This window comes from Balaenoptera physalus (genome assembly GCF_965194825.1).
Source record: "Balaenoptera physalus genome assembly, contig: HAP1_SCAFFOLD_1803, whole genome shotgun sequence".
Classification (NCBI taxonomy): domain Eukaryota; kingdom Metazoa; phylum Chordata; class Mammalia; order Artiodactyla; family Balaenopteridae; genus Balaenoptera; species Balaenoptera physalus.
In genome coordinates, this window is record NW_028125000.1 from 25,673 (window position 1) to 49,896 (window position 24,224).

The 24,224-nt window shown below is 39.5% G+C and overlaps 1 protein-coding gene and 1 long non-coding RNA gene across 3 annotated transcripts in view; both read left to right on the forward strand.

Annotated features, from left to right (window-relative positions):
- Positions 1-24,224, forward strand: part of LOC309654047 — a 97,948-nt gene that overhangs the window by 5,450 nt on the left and 68,274 nt on the right. The gene's annotated exons all lie outside the window — the stretch shown is intronic.
- On the forward strand, positions 315-23,628 carry LOC309654046 (uncharacterized protein; the record flags this gene model as incomplete). The annotated part of the gene is made up of 4 exons (XM_082478711.1): positions 315-405; positions 3,761-3,870; positions 22,372-22,806; positions 23,254-23,628. The coding sequence occupies 4 exons, from the start codon at positions 315-317 to the stop codon at positions 23,626-23,628; spliced, it is 1,011 nt and encodes a 336-aa protein (XP_082334837.1).

Here is a 24,224-nt window from a genome sequence, read left to right on the forward strand (position 1 = left end):
CTTTTCCATTTCTTCTGCTTTCTTTTCTTCCTTTGTTCTTTTTCTCATTTGTATCTTAATTTTAGTTAGTATTGCTAGATTAGTACAGTTAGCATAGTCAGTACTGTTGGTATAGTTAGCATAGCTGGTGTAGTTAATACTTGATTAGCATAGTTAGTGTAGTTAGTGCTAGTTAGCGCCGTTGGTACAGTTAGCGTAGTTAGCGTTGTTAGTAGAGACAGCACACTTAGCACTGTTAGTACAGTTAGCATTGTTAGTTAGCGTACTTAGCGTTGCTAGGTAGTGCTGTCAGTCAGTGTAGTTAGCAGGTCACCATGATGCAGGGCCTTACAGCCAACTCTGCTGACAAGGAGGCTCATATTGATGGCTTTGAGATCCTCTGCACAATTGGTGAAGGCACCTTCGGTAAAGTGAAGTTGGCGCGGCACATTCTGACCGGGACACAGGTGGCTCTCAAGGTGGTTAAGAAAAGGCGTCAGAGCGTCGCAAGTGCCCAGGCACTTTTCCGGGAAGTGTGCAGTATGAAGCTCCTGAATCACCCCAATATTGTAAAACTGCTGGGGGCGATTAACACAGAGGAGGCATTTATTCTGGTGATGGAGTACCTCAGTGGGGGGGACATGTGCCAGTATTTGAAGATCCATGACCGTATGACAGAGGCGGAGGCCCGAGGCCCGTTCCAGCAGCTGCTCTCCGCCCTGCAGCACTGCCACCAGAGGGGCATCGTGCATCGGGACCTGAAGCCAGAGAACCTCGTCTTTGATTCCAACATGAATATCAAACTTACAGACTTTGGCTTCAGCAACAAGTGTGATGACTCTGGACAAATGGACACAATCTGCGGCACACCCCCTTTCTCTGCCCCGGAAATCTTCCTGGGGCAGAGCTACAGCGGCCCTGCGGTGGACGTGTGGAGCCTGGGAGTAGTGCTCTACGCCATGGTAACTGGGTGCCAGCCCTTTTGGGGAAAAGACTACCAGGAGCTGCGGAAGCAAGTCCTACAAGGGAAATACCACATCCCACCTTATCTGTCTTTGGAGATAAGGGATCTATTACAAAAAATGATTGCCCTCAACCCCAGTGACAGAGGCACCTTACCTGACCTCATGAGGCATGCTTGGTTAAACATGGGCCAGAAGGAGCCACTGCAGCCACCCTGTGAAGAGGACCTGAAGGTGACAACGGTGACGACTCCGGGCTTGACTTGCGACCAGATCCAGGATGCTGGAACAGGCAGTGTGAGCGCCAAGAAACCCCAGGTAGGGGCCTCCATCGTAACTGTGAGGCCCTTCTGTCGCGGGGACCTCAGCGGCAGTGAACTCGAGCCTTCTCCAAGCCCTGTGGTGTCCCCCCTGAAAAGCAGGTGGCTCTACCAGGGAGAAAACGTGCAGCTGCAGGAAGACCAGCAGGCGGGGCAGAAGACCGGTGAGTCTGCCTGTCCCCCACCCAGCCTGCAGTCGAGGACTGCCACCCCCAGCCCAGCCCCCCAGTGTGGCACTGGGACATCCCCCTCCACCAGCAGCAGGATTGGAGCCCCAGAGGGAACCAGCTGCCCCCCGGGTGTGTTCAACACTGGAGGGTCCTCCCACACTGGGCAGCCTGAGAGTGTGTCCTCATCCACTCCCTCTGGCCACAGCCAGAAAAAGCAAGGGGTGGCTAGGAGAATCTGGAACTTTGTTTTGAAACATCTTTGTTGCAAGCTGCCCAGCATGCGGCGTCATAATAAAGTGAGCCCATGTGAACCCCATGCATGACCGAGGCAGGAAGGTCAGGCCGCCGCGCTCCCTGGGGCCCGGTGCAGGGGAAGATGAGGGTGTTCTCTGCGCGGCCTTCAGAAGCATCGTATCCAAGACCCTGGCCAGCTCAGAGGATGGTCCGGAGCAGCCCGGGCGACCGAAGGCGAGGCCACCGTGGCTGCAGGTCTGCCCCTCAACCCCCACCTGGGTGAAACTTCAGAGACTGGACTGTCATTCCTGGGTCACGTCTCCCCTCCCCCACTCTTCTGTCTTCCGTGTTGGTGGGGGAGGGGGATAGTTCTTGTTCCAAGGACTCCTTGGTTCTTCCAATTCTAGTTAATAAACTTGATGCTCGGGCTTCCCTGGTGGCGCAGTGGTTGAGAATCTGCCCGCCAATGCAGGGGACACGGGTTCGAGCCCTGGTCTGGGAAGATCCCATGTGCCGCGGAGCAGCTGGGCCCGTGAGCCACAGTTACTGAGCCTGTGCATCTGGAGCCTGTGCTCCGCAACAAGAGAGGCCGCGACAGTGAGAGGCCCGCGCACCGCGATGAAGAGTGGCCCCCGCTTGCCACAACTAGAGAAAGCCCTAGCACAGAAACTAAGACCCAACACAGCCATAAATAAATAAATAAATACTTTAAAACAAAAAAAACTTGATGCTCCAGAAAGATGTATCACACCCTGCTTTGCATCTGCTGTGATGTATAGCGCTCAAGGAGACACCTAGAAAGACAGAAGCTGAGAGATTGGGGTGTGGATGCAAAAATAGAGTTACTAGGAATGGGAGAAGTACAATTTAAACGCAATTAGTGGGGCGCACACTTCCACTCCAGCACAACGCAGTGCTTTACATGTTTACATGGCCCCAAGGTATTATAGGACACATTCCCATTAGCTCTGTTGCTTCTGGGCCGTGCTCAGGAACTAGGTCAATACAGATGCTCCTGGGTGGGGATCCAGCGTCCACGTTGCTCAGTTCCATCCTTTTCCATAAGCCCGAGCTCACCCCCAGCCTCCTCCCCACAAACAGGTGGAGGTCGGCTCACGACTCTCACAATCCTCAGGTTCTTCCAACCTGCTTTCATCCTTGGGGAAAACCAGCCCGTCGTTGGCTTGTCTTTCCCAAAGTTATCATCCTCTTTATTTCTAACGTGGAACACCTACCTCTTTATTCAATTTCAGATTTTATAAAATACTGGAAAAGTCTTTGGCTTTAAGCTGCTTTTTTCTGCTTTCCTACAACAAATGTCCATTGAGAAAGAAAACAGAAAATCATTACCTAATTGAAATTGTAGGAGCAAATATATGTAGAAAAAATATATATACCTTAATCCTGTCCCATTTGTATAGGTATTTCTGATCAGTGCCATTTGTATAGCTTCACTATTAATTGTCAATTCCTTTGGGGTAACCTGGAGTCCCTACTGAAATGCAAACATTCTCTGAGAAAACAGCACTGCTATTACCACTTAACTATGCTTTAAGGTACATTAATTTGTCAGCTTTGTTGGTATGACCACTGACAGTCACTAGACTGCAGCTCGTTAAGATTGGTTATAAAATGTGTTTTGCTGGAGGGCGGGGGAGAGGAAGTTTCTGAGCCCAGTTGATATTCTCAGACGAATTCACAGTGTGGTCTTGGGGGCTGTTCCTGTCTCTGGAATAGAAGCGGCCAGAGAGTGAAGAATTACGAGAACATTTACTTCCTTCATTTCCTCTTTAGTTCTAAATATATCTCAATTTCCAAAAATAAAAGGCTATGTAATATATTTCCAGTTTTTCTTTATTAATAGGATCAGTAAATAATTAATAAAAGCAAATTAAAAGTGAACTTGTCACAAAGGGAACAATCCTTCGTCTGACATTAGTGAACAGCCTGGTTTTTAATATAAAATATTTTATAAAGGCAAATTATGCTGAGTTGCACTCAGGGTAATTAACTTTTCAGATGCAGTAGCTTTAAACTATTTATGTTGCTTGAAAATAATCACTTGTAAGCAATTTGTTTCAATTTTATAAACTAGGGCCAGTTATTATAGGTATTACAGAAGCAGTAATTGCTATTCAGCAGGGTGACGCTTTGCTCTGTCCTCTCAGCGACTCCTGGTTGGAGATACGGGGGCCCAGGACGACGGTAGGGAATTTGTAGCTGCTTTGCTTTTAACATCATTGTGTGAAGGCTGCAAGAGACTAGCTTATAAACTACGAGAGTCAGGCAAAGAGTTTGAACCTACACTATAAAATCCTGTAGTTCTACCCTCTTTACAATATCTGGCAAATCATTCATTTCACTAGGTTTATAGAGAGCCATTTAGTAAAATGAAATGGGTATCCTATGGGTAAAGATTTAATGTCTAGTGCAATCTAGGGCATTATAGTGCTACCTTCCAGCTCTTCTCTCCCAGTGTCTTATACTGGAGGTAGTGATGTGCACATATCTATTCATAGTTCCTCATTCCAATGAACTGTAAGGTCTTGAAATTGAAGGCATGACTTAGCAAAACTTTTTTCAAGGAGCAGGCACACAGCATATGAGTGCTGATTACATTTCATAATTAAATTCATTTTTTTTCTAATATAAACATTGAATTTCTCCTTAGCTGTCATACTAAGAAGGCCTTGCAACTCACAAGATTTGACAAATAACTCACCTCGTTGATTACATATTTATTTGCGTATTACTTTTTACCTGATATGAGAAAGAACACAGCTAAATACAGTTGTACTGGGAGTTTTGTACACATGTGGAGGGATGAAAGAGAAAGGGTGTCGCTAACAATGGATTCTGACAGCAAGAGGGAGGCAGGAGGTCCTTAAGGACAATCCCTATTATTAGTTAGTGGTGGAGCTGAGGGGGGTCTGTATTCCAGTGATGTTTGTTTTTGTTCTGTTTTTATCCTCATAATTGTGTATCTGAGCAGCAACCCCCTGATTGGTTTTGTATTGGTTATTAATTATTTACTAATTATTAATTATTAATACAACCTCTGTATATATTTTGTAAAATTTATCTATATTTTATAAAACATATTTTATGTTATTTATTAGATAAAACTTTTTGTAATCTTGTAAAAAACATTAGCAAGGGTTAAAATGATCATCCAATTTTTTTTCTCTATAGTAAATATAACAGGGACTTTTGGAAGAAAGAACCATTTTAATGTGTGTAATCTTCCTAAACTGTATATGTGGGAATCCATATGAAAATGCCAGGCTGGCCAAACTTACTAGATACATAAATACATACTCGTTAAAATGTTGAATGATGGTTCAAAATCATGGCTCAGTTTGGAACCATGACTAGAAAGAGCTAGGAGAATGGCAGTTAGATAAATACTTAGTATTTCTAAAGGGATGTGGGGCACAGTACCTCTTAAACATGGCATGCCCAAGAGTCACATGAAAAGGAATTGTAGTAAAGGGGTTTTGACTTTTCAGTTCTCATTCAAGATTATAAACCAACTCTGGAATCATATGTGAACCATACCTAATCCTTGCTTGTTGCTCAACCTATTGTGTCTAACTCTGAGAAGCAGATTTCAGAGGGACAAAGGGAAAGAAGTTTGCAACACTAGGCCTATGAATTAAGCCCTGCTTAGTTCTCCTCTTTGATTTTACTGTGTACTGATATAGTATACGTCAAAGCGTTTTATATAATCTGCACACCAAATAATTCACACTGAAATGTAGTTATGGCACTAAAAATATCTTGCCAAAAGCCATTCTCCACAGAAGAGGAGTGAATGTGTGTTCCCAAACTTAACTTAAAGTGATAACCTTATAAAATCCTTTGAATATCGGATGTGACTGGTGTGTAAACTAGATAGTGTCCTATTCAAAGATGCTTCAGGGTGTTTCCTGAAATAGATGTACTTATTTGGATTGGCTGTATTTTCTGTCACTCCCTGTCTGAATTACAGGAAGCGCTTCATCGTTAGGTGACCTGATTTGACCCCAGTTCCTCTCCCACAACTTCTCTATATGGTAGCCAGAATTGTCATTAACAAACAGAAGTTCAGTCTTTCTAAATTAGCTCCCATTTCACTCTGAATATAAACCAAACTCTTCAAAGTGACTTAAAAGCCCCACATGATTACCCCTCCCTTAGTTCTCAGACATCTCACATCACTGAGATGCAGCGGGAGCTCCGGTTCACCTTCTGCTTCTCCGGTGACACTAGCTTCATAGCTTTCTCCAAACATACCAGACAAGTTCCACATTTAGGATTTTGCTCTGACTCTGAATGGGTCAATTTTCCCCAGATATCTTCATGGGTGAAGTCCCTCACTTCTTCAAATTTTTGGCTCAACTATCACCAAAAGGAGGTCTACCCATACCAGCCTAAGTAAAAGTATAATCCACCCCCAGGCCCCGCCTACAATTGAAAACCCTTTCCTTGTTCTTTCATTCCATAAGGCTCATTGCCTTTTAATGTAAAATATCATTTATGTGTCCATGTTTATCATTATCTGCTGCCCCGTCGCTTCTAGAATATAAGCTCCACAAAGGCAGGCATCTTTGTTTGATTCACTAAAGTATCTTTGGAAAGTGAAATAAAACCTGGCTCATTGTGGGCCATCAATACATTTTTTTTTTTTAAGTTGAATTAAATGAAAAGGAGACAGGAACAAATCACGTTTTGGCCTACATGTAAATGATAGCATTAAATTGTCAGTTGTCCTTGGAAACAATTGGAGAAAAGTTAGAAAATCTTTTTTTTCCCCCCTTTAAAAATCAGCAAATTGTATAGAATTGAGAATTGACCTTGGAGCAATTTAGAATCCATGTGTTGTTTGAATTTTGACTAAGCAATGTCTTTAAGTTCACCAGATTAATCAAGCAAACAAACCTGAGTCTAAATGCAGACTTCCTTACGAAGTAGATATTAAATGATCTTGCAAGTATAGGAGGGAACTGCTCCCAGGAGTGGGGTTGACCGGTGTCAGAAGCTAATAAAGGTTTGAATATTAAAATAAATAGAATTAAATTAAATTCAGCATTAATGATCATGAACAATGAAGTAAGTTTCCAATGCTATATATCAGAAAGACCTTCATAAGAAAAAATGTCATTTGATTAGTTTCAATAAGCTTTATTATGCTCAACAAATCAAGGGATGATCTACTTAATTTTTCATATTAAAAGTTTGTAATTTTCATCTAGTTTAATGTTCACAGGCTTTCAGAATTTTTGTTCACTTGATATTTTTTAATTAAATCCTTAGGTTGTGAAGTTTTTCCCTTCAAGTAAAATCTTCCTTGCATTTTACAAATAAAAGTTACCTGTTGCAATATTCAAATAACATATATTATGCCTCTGCTCCATCAGCATATTGACAGATTTGCTGCTGAGACATAATGGGTTGTTCTCTTGGTTAAGTCTTAAACTATACTGAGTATTACATATGAAACACTGCAAGTAGTGATTTGATAGAATGTCCTCACCTTCTTTTTCCTGTCCTTTCTTTATGTTTCATTATGAGGAATTGAAATATAACCCTAAGCAAGACCCCGTTGCAAAATCATTCCTTTCCCTTTTGAGTAATGATTTTCTGGTAGTGAAAATGTGAAATAATGAAAAGGTTAGAATATGCTTTAATTCATTCTTGCAAAGGTTATGATTACATCATTATTTGGGTCAAAATCAAATCATTGCTTCCATTCTTCATATGTTAGACAGATTAGTGTCAGATAAGTACAGCATAGTATTTGTGTCAACACTTAAGGATAATATGTTATTGTAAACCTTTATTAATCTTAATGACTTTCAAATGTACCTCGTGCTTGAATATTTATTTCTTTAAATGTCAACTCACCTTTTAAGCTATTGCTCATGTAAAACAAAAAGCAATCTACCTAGACTCAGGAAATGTTTCTCATGTGGCTGTTTAAACATAGCAACCAGGATGTAAAGAGTTTGAAAATCAATTACATGCTTTCAGAATCTAATCAGCAACACTTGATTGGAAGTATCAACCCACAAGTACAGAAAAAGGAAATCGCTTCAATAAACGTCACTGATATTTCCTAGCATTTTGTACTTCGGTACCAACAGGAAACTAAGAAATGTTGCTAGGATGTTAGCGTCAAATGTTTCAGCCTTCATGACCATTCATTTTCAATATATTTAATTCATTCAAACAAGTAAGGATTAGCATCATAGTAAACTGTCACCAGTCTATGAATAAGCAAGTACACCTATGTCTCTTACCCCCCTGGGACAATTACACCCTCTACATGGGTCTGTATTATTATCTCTGAAACTTTCCAGTTGCATTACTGTCACCCATGTGCTTGAAAATCCAGGTTTACTGTCAAACCATAATAATACAAAGAGATTTAATCTTTTGAACTGTAAACTATATTAAATCTAATAATAGGCATGAAGAAAAAAATCCACACCACATGTCAATTAAAACTTCCTAATTTGAACATATGTATGGTACACTTCTATTAAATTTTTGTTTGTTTTCTCAAAGGATTATTATGTTCTGTATACTTAAATCTAAAATGTTGCTATCTCACAGTCTTAATAAATAATACTCTATGGCTCCTTATTAACTTTAAATGATTTTTAAATTTTAAAACTGATTAAATGTTTAATTTTATTTTTATTACTATTTTTTATCCTGGAGGGACACTTGAGAAACTGGTCAAGTCTCAGAAAATCTCTATGTTAAAAAAAAAAATCTCTATAGAACACTATACATAAGAATGATTAGTAATTGTAGATATCATAGCCTGCAAATAATTTTCAGTGATCTTTTAATTAGACAACATTTTCCTCTAGGTCTGTGTATTTTGGCCAACGCATAAATTCTAGTTTTATATTTAGTTTTCTCTTCTCTTCCCACAAAGAACACCGACTCTAATGAAAATTATTAATGTAGGAATAGGAAATTGCAGCTTCTTCCTCCCTTTTTTCGTTAAAAAAGCTCTGCTCGATACTGTTTCTTTATCTAACTAGGCCTAAATATAACAAATTACTACTATACGATATTCTAGTGAGGTATGTTTTCTGGCATATAACATGTAAAATAGTAGGGCTTTTTGGCTTGATGTAGTTCAGTGATTTAAGTTGAATAAAGAAAAGGTGGATATATTTTCTGGAAAAATAAATATATAAAAAGCAGATACTAGAGGGGAGTTAACACTTAGAAACAGAGAAAACCACAGGGTAAAAGGTGAGTTTCTCATTTGTTTTGCTTTTAGCCTGAGACTACTCCAGAGTTACATCTGACAGGGAGGCTAAAGCTTCAATAGAAATCAGCCTCATTCTTGTGGAGAACTAGAAGACAGAGTTCAGGGCAGTCATAGCTTCTGGAATCTGAAGGTGAAAATGGCAGAAAGTACAGAGTTAGGGAGGAGAAGCCCCAAACTCTGTGTATAAATTTTACCCAAATATCTGACTGACCCCTGAACCAGACAAGCATGGGACTGACTTCAAAAAAGCCAGCTACAGCTCAAAGAAGAGAACGTAAATTTAGCTGCCTCCCGTTTCAAAGCAACCATTCAAAGCAAATGGATTTCAAAGCAACCATTTTAACTACTCATCACATCACAATATTCTTCTTCTTCTCTCAAAGTCACATTTTGAGGCTGAGAAGATTCAGAGAAAGGAACCCTTCTTAATCATATACCTGTATTTAAAGGAAGGGGGAAAAAACTGCACAATTTTGTTGGTCAGATCTTCCAGTTGGCTTACAATAAGTCTTAAGACTTATTGATATTCACTCTATCTCTGATTCCCAAACAGCAATAGGAGGATTTCAAGATTTCATTTTACAGCATGACTTTTGTATTTAGTTTCTGTAAACTCCAAAAATCTTATGCTTGAAGAAAAAATATTTTCTCCAGGGTCTGGTGGAGACTTGTGCAACTGGATAATGTCATGACAAATGACTGTTAAGTGGACTAGTTTCTGCAACCCTTTTTCATCTTCAAAGCACTCAGCAAAATCTGCTTTATTTTAGTGTTATTAAAGGACTTCAGAAAACATTTCAGAAGAGCTGAAAATAACACCTGTCAAGCTGAATTGGGGGATGGGGATATCTGGATAGATTCTCTAGACAGATGATCCTGAAGAAGTTGTCTGTGCTGGAGCCCTGGAATCCTCAGAGTTCACAGAGGTGACTCACCAGTCCTTCCTAGTGAAAGCTAACAGTTTATGCCTGACAGAGAACACTGTAGTAGCCTCTCTCACAAGGGCAACAGGTGACCACCTTTCCTCGAGAGATTCATTTCTTCTCCCGTGGGTCACAGGCTGGGAATTAACATTAAATTGCAACCTAATCCAACTGGAATGTGTTGATAAGAAAGAGCATACACACTTATAGAGGAGATATAAGAATTAGCTTATATTAGCAGGAGTTGAAGGAATGACCCAGGGATTGCACTTTGGGGGTACTTGCTGAGTAGGCCAGAATATAAGACTGCATAAGCAAGAATTCTCAGGACATGAGGATTGAACACTCAGGCAAGGGCCCCAGAAAATAGAGCTATCTCAACACTCTAGAAGAATGAAGAAAGAAATGTCCCATGTTGAGCAACAGACATAGCTGAGTTGCCATGACAGAATAAAGAGGCTACAGGAAGAGAGAAAGCTGGATAGAATAAATTACGTGAGTCCAGAAAACCTACCAGAGGAGAGGTTTTCAGGAGGAGCCAGAATACATACCATTCGCCAGGGCCATCCAAACTGCATTGATGAGCGGCATCGGCAACACAACAGGTTAAGTGGTAGCGCTCTTGCGTAAGGCTGAGTTGATGACAAGGGAGGCAGTAACAAACTTGGAATTGTTAATCTATGGATCTCAAAATAACAGGAGTGACCTCCAATGTCAGAAAAGCAGCTAAGGTTCATGTGACCTAAAGGTGGTGGTAAAGATAGTGAGCATCGTGTTCCAAAGGGCAAAAGAGACAGGCAGCCAGCTTGGGTGCTGTTAACGTCTGCAGCAAGAAAATGGCACGCATGGCGGAGCAGAAAGAGAACAGTAGTCACTCCAGGAAAAAGTCATAATTCTCTACTCAGTTTCTGGAACTGTGTCTATTTGAAGATCCATAGCTCATTTATTGGTGAAGAGCCAGATAGCTAGAACAAAGGGTTTTTTGCAACAATGCAGTCAGTACATATGACAAGGATTTCTTCAGTTCTTCCGCAGAGAGACATATGGCCTTTTCCTTAGGTGACAGTAAATTAAGGAGAGAGCTACAGTTTGATTCTGAAGGCTGTCTGCTGGCAGAATTCCCTTAAGAGGCTAATTAGCTATGGCCCACCCATATTATAGAGGGTAATCCGTTTTACTCAAAGTTTACCGATTTAAAGGTTAATCTCATCTAAAAAATACCCTCAGAGAAACATCTAGAATAATATTTGACCAAATATCTGGTTGCCGTGGCCTAACTAAATTGATACAGAAAAGTAACTATTCCTTTATGTAATATTTTTTCTGTCTTCATTTTCTCCTTCCTCTTCTCTCTGTTCTCTTCTTTCTCCTTCTCCTTCTTCTTAATATCCTTATGCCTTTGTTTGTGTAGAAAGGAGATTAAGAGGTAATAACCAAGAAAGATACATGCAAACACTAATCAACTGCATTCTTATGGTAACCTATAAAGATCAAACTGTGAGAAATCATGATTATTATAAAATAGTGTTATTAATCATGACACAGAGGTTTTGTGTGAAATGAATATTTTGATTTTATATTTTTCACATGCTGATTCTTAATTTACTTCCCAATTAACTTACAAAGTTTTTCAGTTTTTGACGGCAACGATGATTTTTTTTTAAAAAAAGTGTTACTCATAGTTTTCCTGACAGCAATATGCAAGAAAAATGCTATGTTTGATAAGTCTGAAACTTACTTAAAAGATTGCAATCTTTACTTCTGTGTTCTCTGTTAAATGTCAGCTATGTTTGGCCATTTACTTAGAGCTAAAATGAGTAGTCAGTTAACCTGATAAGATATAATTCACAGTGCATTTTTCAAGATGATCTGAGGGAGAGTCAGGTGAGGTCCCCAAAGCAAGTTGTGCATTCCATCCTGTTGTTTCATATACTGAGAACTGTTGTTTCGTGAAGAAAAATTCAATCTACGCTTTTTATTATTTATTTTTCTTGTTATGTAAAGACATGCAATAATATTTAGAAAGGGCTAATTTCTACTTCATGCACTTTGGAAAAGAAGAAGTATGGAATGACAAAACCCTAAACTTTTAGCTAGTTGGCATGACTTACTGATGGGAAAATTTTGATACATTCATTTAACTAAGAAGTATTTTTTGTGTATACTATATCAGGTCAGGCACTGTGCTATACAATGAAATTATGGTAAATATAAGGTACATTGTGTGCTTCCTCTTAAAGCTTGTAGACTATGGAAAAGAGATAGAAATAAAAATGTCAAAACCATTATTATAGAATGGGAAGTACGGGGTGTTATTCCCTGGGCCCCTAATGAAGAGTCAGGGAGCTTGATTTATTCAAGTATAATGGAATATTTAGAAGACAGGAAAAAATATTCCTGTATCAATTGGTAGAGAAGTCACTAGTATTTTTGTGTCTAGGAGAAAATGCAAACTATCTTTTGGATTACCATTCTTTTTCAGACTTTTCCATGGCCTGGCCCCTTCTCAGTGATGCTGACTGAAAGGGATTAGGGATCTTTTTGCCCCAGAAAAAGTTACAACAGTGGTGGCAATAGCTAGAACAGATAGTGTTGCATCCTGTTGCAGATACTCCTTGAGAGGAGGGGATGATGTTATCACAGATTATGAACCTGGTATCTTCTCTTTGGACGAAAAACATGATTAGAACCTCTTTCTAGATTGTCCAGAATGAAGTCCACTCACATTAAAGGCTCCAAAGACCTCAGAGGGGAACTCACGAGGAAGCAAGAGGGCATCTTTATTTGAGATCCAGAAATATCTCCAGGACCTGTTGGTTTGTCTAGATTATTCCTCTGTGGTTATGTTTTGAGTCTTTGCAGCACCAGCCACCCAGGCACAGTGGCAGACCCCCAAAACAGAGACTGGATGTGACTGTGCATAAGAGTTCTAGCCTTGGACAATAAGCGTGAGCCTTTGTGGGACCCTAGAGAATCTTTCCAGGAATATGACTCACTAGATGAATCATCAAAATAGAGACCAAGATTCACTAGAGTGTGCTAGACATTTTTTTTCCAGTTAAGGTTTATTGGAACTCTGTGGTCTAATTTACAATGCTCCAATCTTCCAGCAGTCAAGGAAAATTTTTGCAGCTGATATTTTTGTAATTTGGAGCTTCCGGCAAAGGGAGGCAGCTTCCATCCAGACGTGCCCCTTGGGGTTTTGGACTCCCTGGGGTTTTAATGACCCTGACATAACTAGTAGGTACGCTGCTTTTATTTTTTGTTTTGTTTCTGTTGTTTTGGTTGTTGTTTTGTTTTGAAGACAAGGTGTTAGAAACCACAAACACTTTTTTGTTTAATTTTTGTTGAAAGAGGGTAAGATTTAACTGGGTTGGAGATATACACTATCCATTGGGGTGGGAAAAATTACTTTAAAGTTTTTTAATACAATATATATATATATATGTATAGATATATAGACACATACATACTACTGTATTTGAGGGAGATCTGATTATTGTTATAGTAACCTCTAAATACCTGATCAAGTATTTCAAAATGATTTGCTCAGTGGTCTGTTTAAAATTGTAATTTGAGTTTTTCTTTATAATGAAAATTCCCTGTAAATATTTCCTCTATGTCTGTATTTAGAAAGTGTTATTTTTGAAAATTAATTATACACGAGTAGACCTGTATGTTTATGTTACCTGAAAGATTGATTATAGTAGGTCTATCTATACATTAGACTAAGCATTGAGGGGATGAATATCCTTGTCTGAAGTTTCCAAATCACATCAAAGAAATAGAGCAAAAAATATATATGTAATTAACAATGATACAAAAATATTGGTCACTTTTTACATTTCATAAAGAATCATGGCTACAGATGATTTTAAAGTATTATTACTATTTTTAATTTCAGGCAGTTTTTTTTTTATTGGAGTATAGTTAATTTACAGTGTTGTGTGAGTTACAAGTGTAGCAAAGTAACATTTTTTTTTGTAATACAGTTTATTACAAAATATTGAGTATCGTTCTTTGTACTATACATAGGTCCTTGTTGTTTATCTATCTTATATATAGTAGTATGTATATGTTACTCCCAACTTCATAATTTATTCCTCCCCCCCACATTTCCCCTTTGGTAACCATAAGTTTGTTTTCCCCTTTGGTAACCATAAGTTTGTTTTCTTTATCTGTGAGTTGGTTTCTGTTTGGTAAATCAGTTCATGTGTATCATTTTTTCTTTTTTTAAGTTCCACACTCTAGTGATATCATATGGTATTTGTCTTTCTCTGTCTGACTTAACTTCACTTAGTATGATTAACTCTAGTTCCATCCATGTTGCTGAAAATGGCATTATTTCATCTTTTTCATGTCTGAGTAGTGTTCCGTTTTATACATTTTTATATATATACATATATATATATACCACATCTTCTTTGTCCCTTCATCTGTCGATAGATATTCAGGCTGCTTCCATGTCCTGGCTATTGTAAATAGTGCTGCAGTGAACACTGGGGTGCATGCATCTTTTTGAATTATGGTTTTCTCTAGATATGTGCTCAGAAGTGAGATTGCTGGATCATATGGTAGTTCTATTTTTAGTTGTTTAAGGAACCTCCATACTGTTCTGCATAGTGGCTGTACCATTTTACATTCCCACCAACCGTGTAAGAGGGTTCCCTTTTCTCCACACCCTCTCCAGCATTTATTGTTTGTAGACCTTTTGATTATGGCCATTCTCACTGGTGCGAGGTGGTTCCTCATTGTAGTTTTGATTTACCTTTCTCTAATAATTAGCGATTTGAGCATCCTTTCATGTGCCTGTTGGCCATCTCTATGTCTTCTTGGGAGAAATGTCTATTTAGATCTTCTGCAATTTTTTTCATTGAGTTTTTCTTTTTATATTGAGCTGTGTGAGCTGTTTGTATATTTTAGAGTTTAATCCCTCATGGGTTACATCGTTTGCAAATATTTTCTCCCATTCTGTAGGCTCTTTTCATTTTCTTTATGGTTGCCTTTGCTGTGCAAAAGATTTTCAGTTTAACTAAGTCCCATTTGTTAATTTTTGTTTCCATTTTCATTGCTCTAGGAGGTGGTTCCAAAAAGATTTTGCTACAATTTATGTCAAAGTGTCTTCTGCCTATGTTTTCCTCTAGGAGTTTTATAGTATCCATTCTTACATTTAGGTCTTTAACTCATTTTAAGATTATTTTTGCGTATGATGTTAAAGAATGTTCAATTTCATTCTTTTACATGTAGCTGTCCAGTTTTCCCAGCACCACTTATTGAAGAGGCTGTCTTTTCTCTACTGCATATTCTTGCCTTTGTTGTCATAGATTAATTGACCATAGGTGGCTGGGTCTACTTCGGGGCTCTCTTTCCTGTTCCATTGATCTATATTTCTGTTTTGTGCCAGTACCATGTTGTTTTCATGACTGTAACTTTGTAGTATGGTCTGAAGTCAGGAAGTCTCTTACCTCCAGCTCTGTTTTTCTTTCTTAAAGTTGGTGTGGCTAATAGGGGTCTTTGTGTTTTCATACAAATTAAAAAATTTTTTGTTCTAGTTCTGTGAAAAATGCCATTGGTCATTTGATAGGGATTGCGTCGAATCTGTGGATTGTTTTGGGTTATATGATCATTTTAACAATATTGATTCTTCCATTCCAGGAACATGGTATATCATTCCAACTGTTTGTGTCATGTTTAATTTCTTTAATCAGCATCTTATGGTGTTCAGAGTACAGTTCTTTTGTCTCCTTAGGTAAGTTTGTTCTTAGGTATTTTATTTCTTTTGATGTGATGGTAAATAGGATTGTTTCCTTAATTTTTCTTTCTGATCTTTTGTTGGCTTTAAGTGGGCTTTAAGGCTTCAGTTCCCCCCTATACTCCTGGTCTAACCACACACCTGGGGGGGCCTTCAGGCAGATTTTTTTAAAGGTATTTGAATGTATATTCAAGGGCAGCAACAAATCTCTCATCCTTGGATTTAATACATTTTTTTATTGCATTATAGATGAATTTACTTTACAAGATAGTTACTTACCTTTGCTGTGATAGATTCACCAGTTCTTTTATAATAAGTTTGGTTCAGCTCAGCATCTAAATTCTACAAAATTAGTCTTGCTCATTTCCATTTAGATGAGCGCCTGATTAAAGTACAATGGCACTCTGACTTCTTAATATAAACCTTTACATTTTTTTATAGGAAAGTTTTACACAGTTTAACACAATAAAATTTGATGCCGTTCAAGCACTATATATTTGTCTTAGTTCATGTTTTCATTATGATGTGCTTGAGTTCTAAGGTTTGTGTAAGTATATAAAGATTTCTAGTAACATTTTCCCCAGAATAGTATTTTAATTTTTATAAGGAACATGAAAATTAATACTTAGTATATGAGGAGAAACATGTGAAGAATAAAGAGGTGAATAAAGATGAAAAATTAAAAATTGAGGATAATAATGAGGATGTGAACTAAAACACTGGCTGCATTGTCTTCTATGAATAATTTTCCAGACTTTACTGAGTATATCCATGTTTTCTCATTCTTCTCAAACATTGGAAGGGCTTTCTTTCTTTTAAATCTCTCAGTAATTATTCTTGTTATCCTCTACTAGTGACTTATGAAAGAAATTTCTCCTGCCGTTACTTGATTTTCTCTGTTTCCTTAATCTCTTCCTGTGTATTGGATCATCACATCAACATTCAAATATGCTCTAGAATCTCTTACCTCAAATAGAAAAAAAAAAAAAGACAGTAAAAATATTAGTTAGATCTCTGAAATAAATGTCTGGTCCAGAAAATAACTTAATGATATGAATTCTGGCACAGGCATCACCTTCTTAAGTCCAGGGAAATGTCTTTCTTTTATTTTTTCCTCCTCTAACACATTACTGTGCATTGTCTTATTGGGACAAGCTACTAAATCTCTCCAACCCTTCAACGTGTCATTGAATTCATATTCTGCAACTTCCTGTCCCAATAATGTTAATCTCACCATTTCTTTTATCCCTTGTTTGATTATCTAGAAAGTAAAGATAATATCTGTAGAAGACATAAGTGGTTGCCTACCTCACTTTCAATCTCCCTACTTGGTTATTTTGTTCATGTTTTTAATTCTCTCCCATAGACTCACTGTTAAATCCTGCGTACTCTAAGCTGATCATTAAAATCTTATTCTCTTTGCCAGTGATAGATGTAGGGATGATTATGAAACTTTGATCCTACCCTAAAGATAAAAAATATATTTTAATCATGGTTAAATTTGTATTCATCTTCATTTACATTTGGAGAAGTCTGCTGGAAAGAGTCTGGGGAAAGTTTCCCCTTTAAAAAAGAAAACTCACGCAAGAAGAGTTACCCACATTTTCTACTACACGTTCTCATGCTTACACACAGAGTCATAACCATTTTACTCTCATGAAGGGAGGAAGGCTGAGAACAAAGGTGCTGAGGAGGGCAGGTCAGAAAATAACGAAAAGAGCTGGGTTCTTGATGACATCATTCAGCCACTGAATTAAACAACCCTGGGGGTGCCTGACCTTTAGAGTCTTTGCTATATGAGGTAATAAATTTTTCTTACTGAATTGGGATTTTCTATTTTTTTCAGGCAAAAGAATCTTATATAGTGTAGTACTTACCCACAAGTCTGGTGAGATGATTTAATAAGTTAATTCACATATACCACATAGCAGAGAGCTTGGGACATAAAATACTTAAAAATGGAAATTATTACAATTGAATTTTCCCCTCTTCCTCTCCTTCTTCTCCTTCTTCTTCTCATAGTATTAGTATTAGTAATAATTAGTACTGTTTTATTTTACGATTTCATGCGGTCTAAGTAAATTTAATTTCCCCAATAGCAGTACCATGCATCTTTATGAAAGAAAACAAGAAACACTATCAAGCAATTAGATAAACACATAACATTTTCTGTAGTTTAAGAATCATCTTTTGGCTTACAAGATTTTCAAATGTAGGGGATTTTAAATGCCTCCTCCGTTCTTCATTACCTGCTGAGTTATCCATGACCTAAATATATGCCTCATCCTTATATTTTTACCATTAGACTCATATGCCTCCTTCAGGGGTGATGCATTCTACTCAATAATGACAGATAATGATATAAAATTTAAGCAAATAGTAATGTTATAAATGGACCTTAATCATTTCAAATCTTATGTTTCTCACTCAGAAAGGACCAAGCTTTCCAAAATAGTAGTGGACCAGATGGAAGAAATGTAATATTCAAAGGCAAATCTATATACGTTACTTCAGATATATCAAGTAAAGGTAAAAATGGATATTTGTTTCTGAAGAGAGATGAAACACCTTGCTAATTTTCATTAAGTACTTAGTCTTAATGAATTTCACTTAAATCATACGTAATTTTTAAATAGATCTTTATTGGAGTATAGTTGCTTCACAATACTGTGTTAGTTTCTGCTGTACAACAAAGTGAATCAGCCATATGCATACATATATCCCCATATCCCTCTTGAGCCTCCCTCCCATCCTCCCTATCCCACCCCTCTAGGTCATCGCAAAGCACCGAGCTGATCTCCCTGTGCTGTGCTGCTTCTTCCCACTAGCAAACTGTTTTACATTTGGTAGTGTATGTATGTCAATGCTACTCTCAGTTCGCCCCAGCTTTCCCTTCCACCCCAATATCCTCAAGTCCATTCTCTATGTCTACATCTTTATTCCTGCCCTGCCACTAGGTTCATCAGTACCATTTTTTTTTTTTTTTAGATTGCATATATGGAATCTATTCCATATATGCGTTAGCATACGTATTTGTTTTTCTTTTTCTGACTTAATTCACTCTGTATGACAGACTCTAGGTCCATCCACCTCACTACAAATAACTCAGTTTCGTTTCTTTTTATGACTGAGTAATATTCCATTGTCTATAGGTGCCACATCTTCTTTATCCATCTAGGTTAGTTCTATGTCCTGGTTATTGTAAATAGTGCTGCAGTGAACACTGTGGTACATGTCTCTTTTTTGAATTATGCTTTTCTCAGGGTATATGCCCAGTAGTGGGATTGCTGGGTCATATGGTAGTTCTATTTTTAGTTTTTTAAGGAACCTCCACACTGTTCTCCATAGTTGTATCAACTTACATTCCCACCAACAGTGCAGGAGGGTTCCCTTTTCAGCACACCCTTTCCAGCATTTATTGTTTCTAGATTTTTTGATAATGGCCATTCTGACCGGTGTGAGGTATCACCTCACTGTAGTTTTGACTCGCATTTCTCTAATAATTAGTGATGTTGAGCATCTTTTCGTGTGCCTCTTGGCCATCTGTATGTCTTCTGGGACCTAATTAAACTTAAAAGCTTTTGCACAGCAAAGGAAACCATAAATAAGATGAAAAGACAACCCTCAGAATGGGAGAAAATATTTGCCAATGAAACAATAGATAAAGGATCAATCTCCTAAATATACAAACAGCCCGTGCAGCTCAATATCAAAAAAAACAAACAATCCAATTAAAAAATGGGCGGAAGACGTAAATAGACATTTCACCAAAGACATAAGTAATTTTTTGATTGACTTGAATGCCAGCTTTATATTCAGAGTGGTCAAGTTCAAATAATTTTGGGGAGAACTGAGCACACATGCAACAAAATGTGAGGACATTAATCGAAATTTAAGGACTATAAACTTTCCAAATAACTCTAACAGAAAATCAGTGAAAAAATTTAAGCAATATATAATAGTGACATAACTGTTGCTTCAGTCTTCTTGTAAATTAAATAGAAATAACACCGATAAGTAAATTTTCTTATGTGGGTTTAATAAAAAATGGTTCTTGAAAACTAAAAAAGAGAAAAATTAAGTACATAATTACATTGGAGTCAAAGTACATTTTATTGTTGTTGTTGTGATAACAGTTGCTAATTTGCAACAATACAGGAATTGTTGCCTAACTATAGTTTTCTTTGTTCCAAATAGATTTTTCAAAGTAAAAATATGACATAAATTTTGCCCATAAGATGATTAGACAAAACTGGCATTGGGATGGAAAGTCATGTGTTTCAAGACCCTTCACACCAAGAGATATTTAGGCATTATTACTTAGATTAATTGAGCTTTTATTAAAGCTAATTTTCTAGTATTCACACTTCAAAATACAGATGGAAATAAAATATATAGTTCTCAATTTGGCAGGAGTGTACTATACAATTTATAATAAAGTTGATTTATATTAGTTGCTAGAAAATTTATGGGCAACAGATTTATTTTAATGGAGTCATTTATGGTCCTAATTTGTTTTATTGATATTAGGATCCGGACATCTTGCTGTTTTAAAAAGATAGTCAAGCACAGGGAGATCAGCTCCGTGCTTTGTGACCACCTAGAGGGGTGGGATAGGGACGGGGGAAGGGAGAGGCAAGAGGGAGGGCATCTGGGGCTATATGTATATGTATAGCTGATTCACTTTGATATACAGCAGAAACTAACACAACACTGTAAAGGAATTATACTCCAATAAAGATGTTAAAAAAAAAAAGTTAACAAACAGCAAATTAAAAATGGATGATTTTTTTAATCCATTTACAATTAATTAAATAGTACATTTTGTTTTCTTTTCTTTTTTCTCCTTATGATTGTTGTGTTTCATTGTCGCCCCTATGTCCTTATGCTAATAAATAAAGTTGGTTTTTGCTAAATACAGTATTGAAAATCAAGAAGGAAATACACTATTCTCTTATTCTCCTTTAATTTGAAAATATGTGTATTGGCACCACTATACTGCTTTCAGTTAACGTTAATATGTGTGCACTTTACATTTTTTTATCAGTCTTGCTAAGGGTTTCTCTTAGTTTCCTGTTGCTGCTGTAACAAATTAACACAATCTTAGTGACTTAAAACACCACAAATTTATTATTTTACAGTTCTGGAGATCACAGTTCAAAATAGGTCTAACTAAGCTACAGTTAAAATGTTTACAGGACCCCATGCCTTCTGCACATTCTGGGAATCCAGTTTCTTGCCTTTCTCAGCTTCTAGAGGCTCTCCCCAATCCTCAGCTACTGGCCCCCTTCCATACTTACAGCCTGAAATGAAATCATTCTCACTTTGCTTCCACTGTCACATCTCCTTTTCTGACTCCGACACTTCTGCTTCCCTCGTCTACTCTTTTTCAAAATAAGGACCTTTGTGATTACACTGGCTCACCAGGGTAATTCAGGAAACGCTATGGAGATCCTGACTTAACTGCATCTGCAATGTCTCTTTGCCATGTAAGGGAACATATTCCCAGGTTCTGGGAAATAACACTTATACAACTTGGGAGGGGGTATTATTCTACTACTACAGAGTTTATCAATTTTATTAAACTTTCAAAGATTAACGCTTATGGCTTTGTTATTTTTCTCTATTTTATATCTTTGATCTTTGTTCTCATCATTCTACTTTTTGTCCTTCTTCTTCCTCTGGGTTTTAAATTTTCCCTTTTCCTTTTTAGAATCTTGAGATGGAGGCTTAGCTGATTGATTTTTTAAACTTTCATATTTAAATGATAAAGTATATCCAAAGACTGTTTTGCCTCCATCATATAAGTTTTGATAAGGTACATTTCTATTTCCATACTGTCAATAATATATTTTAAATTCCCATTGCATTTTTTTAAACAAGTGTTCATTTAGACACGTACTGCTAATTCTCAAACACATAAGATTATCTCATTATTCTTCGCGAAAGCATTTATTCATTTATGTATGTTCACAGAACATATGATCCTTTGTGACTTATTGAGACTTGTTTTATAGCCCCAAAGACTATGTATTTTAGCTGCCAGATGTAGTATTCTATAAATTTCTGTTAGGTAAGTTAGATAATAATATAGTTTAAAACTTTTATATCTAGAAGAGATACAGCAGAGGAGAAGGGGTTGAGAGGTGGGCAAAATGGGTAAAAGGGATCGACTCTGTGGTGATGGATGATAACTACACTTTTGATGATGATCCCGTTGTGTATTGAATTACAGTGTTGCACACCGGAAACTTTTATAATGGTATACCTCAATTTTACTTCAATAAAAAATAAAGCTTTTATAGCATTACTGATTTTTTTGTTTTTAATTATGAGAAAATCCTATTTGAAATAGCTGTGGTTCATTGTATATTTTTCTGTAACTCCTGTTAATTCTGTCAGTGTTTTAAATGTATGTTGCTTTGTGTTATTACTGGTTATTTTCTAAATTCAGCTTTTTAATCTTTAACTTTTCAAAGTGACTTAAATTATGCCAATTAGCCATTATTGTAAGTAAAATACCATGTATTGTTGTTTTGTCCTTTGTACTGTAGTTGTCACTCATTCTCCTTCTATTATGTGTTATGTATCCACAGTGTAGTTTTTTCTTTAAAGAGCCAGGGAAGGGAATGCTGTAACCTTGCCATGAGAGGAAAATGGGACCAGTCCCTCTCCCACACCATCCCACCCACCAGTCTTCCTTCCCACTCAGTGGGCCTTCGATATAAAGTGACAGGGAGGTCGTAGGACCCGTCCAGGTGGACTCCCCAGGATGTTTCCCGAGAAGCGGCGTTTGCATCCCAGCAGTAGCTTTCCCACCCCCGCCCCGCGGAGCACCAGCGGCTCTGCGCAGCCCGGGCTGGCGACCCAGAAGGCGCGGAGACCCCGCCCACCCTGCAAGGCCCGCCCGCTCGGCCCCGTCCCCGCCCCCGCCGCGGCCTCCCATTGGTGGCCCGGTGTGTCAGTCGACGAGCGGGCTCCCGGGGCGGGAGTGCAGGCTGCGGTCCCCTCCCGGCGCCTCTATCGGCCGCCAGCCGCAGGGAAGTGAGACCGGGCGCCGGCCGGCGGCCGCTGCCTCTGACAGACCCAGCGGTCGAGGCTCCGCGCCCATCAGCAGCCCGCGGCCGCCATGGCGGCGCGGAGGAGCCCCCCGCGGGAGCGGGAGCGGCAACGACCTCGCGACCCCGCCGCAGGTGGGCCCGGGGCCCGGTGGGGCGGGGCGGGGGCCGCGGGCGCCCGGGACGCGCTCGCCCCCGCCGGCCGTCGGCGCAGCCCTGGGTTGGAAGGTTCGGGGCCCGCCATCCCAGGGGTGGGAGGTCCGGGGCGCCCCTGCCCGGGGCGGGGAGGGGGACGGGCTGCAGGGTTTGGGGGGGCCGTCGGGGGCGGGGGTCGCCCCTAAGTGAGGAACTGCGCCGTCGGGCCGAGGCAGCGAGCGACCCTCCGAGGCAGAGCAGGCGGGTTCCTGGAAAGAGAAAGCGGGTCCTGCGGGCTGGGATGCGTTGCGGCGGGGTGGGGTGCCCCGGCAGCGGCTGGGGTCGGGCCCTGGCGCCCACGAGCGCCGGTGTCCCCTTCTCGGTGTCCCCTCCGAGCCCTTGATTGTTGTCGGAGGGAAGTTGACGGGTTTCGCGCTTTGCTGGCAGAGGATGTGGCCCACACCTTCGCAGCAGTCGAGACTCGATGAGCAACAGAGAAAACTCTGGCTTTTGAAACAAAAATCTCACCAGGGACAGGAGCGGCAGCCCAGTATGGCACAGGTGGCCGAGGTCGCCGCGCGCCACCTGTGTCGCGGCGTCTCTGCCCTCTGCGTGCGTAGCTGGGCCCTCACCGGACGAATGAAGGGTGCTTTCCTTGCCATGCTTCCAGCCCCAGGTCTGAGGAAGATGATCTGCTTCTCAGCTTGGAGCACATTCCCGATTGTGTATTTCCCTGGAGGCCACCCCGGGGGTGAGAGCCCACGAGTGAATTTGGGGAGCACGCCTGTTCCAGGTGCCGCAGCGTCAATGGGAAGTTACTGAGCAGTGCTTCTTAGTCCGGATTCTTGGTCCCAGCAGGAGCTTTTGATTCACACAGCAAAGTGTCGGGTGTGGTGAAAACAGCCCGGTTCTAGGAGACAAGACGTGAGTTCTAGACATCCTTTTGCCCAGGACTGCGGGCCTCGAAGCTTCTGGGTCCTGGTCCATAAAATGAGGGCACTAGGCTAGCTGATCCATAAAGCCCCTCCCAGTCTAGAATTCTGTGATTGACTTATATCCCACTCTCAGAAGTTTGGAGAATGAACTAATTTTCAACCTTTCTGCACCTTGGATTCTTATAGAATTAGCCAAATATTTCCTGGGGGTGTATCCATCTGAACTTTTTCATATGTGATTTTCTTCCCTTCTCCCTGTGTTGTTTCGGCAGAGCAAAGCTGGAAGCGGAGGTGGGGCACAGCTGGGAAAAGCTGGCTGGGGGGCGCCGAAGGGTATCTACTCTGGGCTTAATGTAATTGTCAGGAATTTTCCCTTCCAGTGCACCAAGTTCAAGGTGTGCCAGCACTGTGAGAGCAGAGAGAATTCTTTCCTCAGCTTCAGCCTAAAGGGAAACATTTTCCCTCCTTAAAAAGCAGTTTGAG